Here is a 1,839-nt window from a genome sequence, read left to right as displayed (position 1 = left end):
TACCAATTGTAGTATTATTGGTCGCAGTTCAGATTTTCGGCTGCAGTTGTTCTTTTAGTCGGGTCACCAGTTGTAGGTAAGTGCCGGGCTGCGTGTTTGAATCAACGTCGGAGGGTCACCAGTTATAGGAAAGTGGTTATACACCATTAGGTGTACACCCGCTTTCCTATATTAAATTCTGAAGAAACAACGAAATGCAGAACTCTGAACTATCAACACAACAATATTTATTTATGGAGGAAATAGGCATGGTTGCTGAGACGTTGGAATGCTGGAGAGACAGCTTGATACGACCACGCTCATGGCCGGCCGGCCGAGAAAGAGAATGAAAAGAGCAGGAACGTTTAGATGTTGAATTCTACGCATGCGCATGGGACTCTTCCTGTGTTCCTTCCGGAACTATTCCCCATGCATGCGTGGATGAAAATGCAGTAATGGCGACTGTATTTTGGCGCCAAATGACGTCACTACACTTTCATATTAACTGAAAAATATCAACTTTATTATCATCATGAAAGTAAAGGTTTTACATCTATGTTTTCTACTAGCATTGGTTTAAAATACATTTTGTCAGTTTGTAAATTATTAATATTTTGTTTCAAAACTTTCTTAGTCTAATATTGTCTTAGTTACTATTGACATTTGGCCTCAGACAAGCTGGTGTTTACTGTGCCTTTCATTCTTCTCACTACTGTATCTGCCATTTACTCAAAGCTATCATATTTTGATGAGGAACAATGGGTCTGTTTTGTAAAATTATTTGCACTCAAGATATCAAATTATACTCTTCTTGTTACTTTGAACTTTGTTTCTATTCTGTTACTGTCTATAATATAATCAATCAAACGATTGGTGCTAGGATTTCACAAATATTTTGTATTCATGGAGGGAACCATTCTTAAATCTCTTTTGTGTTACCACAATGATGGTTAAAATATTGACATATTTATATTTTTATGGGCATCTATTTCTTTAAACAGAAAACAAAATCAATGCATGATGATAGATGATAATGCAAATATATGAAAATGATTTCTATGATTTAGTTCAACGTCTCATAAACATTTCTGTTTTCCTTTATTGCAAATTGTATTACAAGTGGTCATAAAAACATTTAATTTTTTTCAGGATAAAGAAACCTATCTTTTAGACGATCCACTTTCAGCTGTAGATGCCCATGTTGCTCAACATCTCTATAAAAAATGCATCATGGGTATTTTAAGCAATAAAACTTGTATATTGTGTACTCACCACATCAAGTATTTACAAGATGCAGATCTGATAGTTGTGATGAAGGAAGGCACAATTGTGCGATCAGGTAAGTCAAAAGGAATCTGTTCTTGTAATTGCATCAGGGCATGAAACTTATTTTAGCTATGGTATTAGATATTAAACTTTCAGTGTTAGATCACAAATAGAAATCAGTAAGTTTCTTTTCTACTCTTATATTTATATGAATTGGACACAAAATCAGATGCAGTGTGTATTAATTGAGCTACAGTCAAGAACATCATCATCATCATTTAACGTCCGCTTTCCATGCTAGCATGGGTTGGACGATTTGACTGAGGACTGGTGAACCAGATGGCTACACCAGGCTCCAATCTGATTTGGCAGAGTTTCTACAGCTGGATGCCCTTCCTAATGCCAACCACTCCGAGAGTGTAGTGGGTGCTTTTACGTGCCACCGGCACGAAGGCCAGTCAGGAGGTACTGGCAATGGCCACACACGAAATGGTCTATTTTATATTTATACTATCTATGAATCACTAAGATTACTACCTTATATTATTCTCTATTAAATCTGAATTCAGTGATTTAAGTAATTTTTTTTTAATT

At 35.8% G+C, this 1,839-nt stretch overlaps 1 protein-coding gene across 4 annotated transcripts in view; it reads left to right on the top strand.

Annotated features, from left to right (window-relative positions):
• Positions 1 to 1,839, top strand: part of LOC106876322 (ATP-binding cassette sub-family C member 10) — a 52,589-nt gene that overhangs the window by 35,290 nt on the left and 15,460 nt on the right. For all 4 annotated transcript variants that reach the window (XM_052968042.1, XM_052968040.1, XM_014924822.2 and 1 more), the window contains exon 8: positions 1,129 to 1,318. In XM_052968042.1, the coding sequence (XP_052824002.1) occupies positions 1,129 to 1,318 (190 nt within the window). The remainder of the gene's footprint in view (positions 1 to 1,128; positions 1,319 to 1,839) is intronic.

The sequence above is a fragment of the Octopus bimaculoides genome, chromosome 1 (assembly GCF_001194135.2).
Source record: "Octopus bimaculoides isolate UCB-OBI-ISO-001 chromosome 1, ASM119413v2, whole genome shotgun sequence".
NCBI classification, from domain to species: domain Eukaryota; kingdom Metazoa; phylum Mollusca; class Cephalopoda; order Octopoda; family Octopodidae; genus Octopus; species Octopus bimaculoides.
This window is presented reverse-complemented; position numbering and strand designations above follow the sequence as displayed.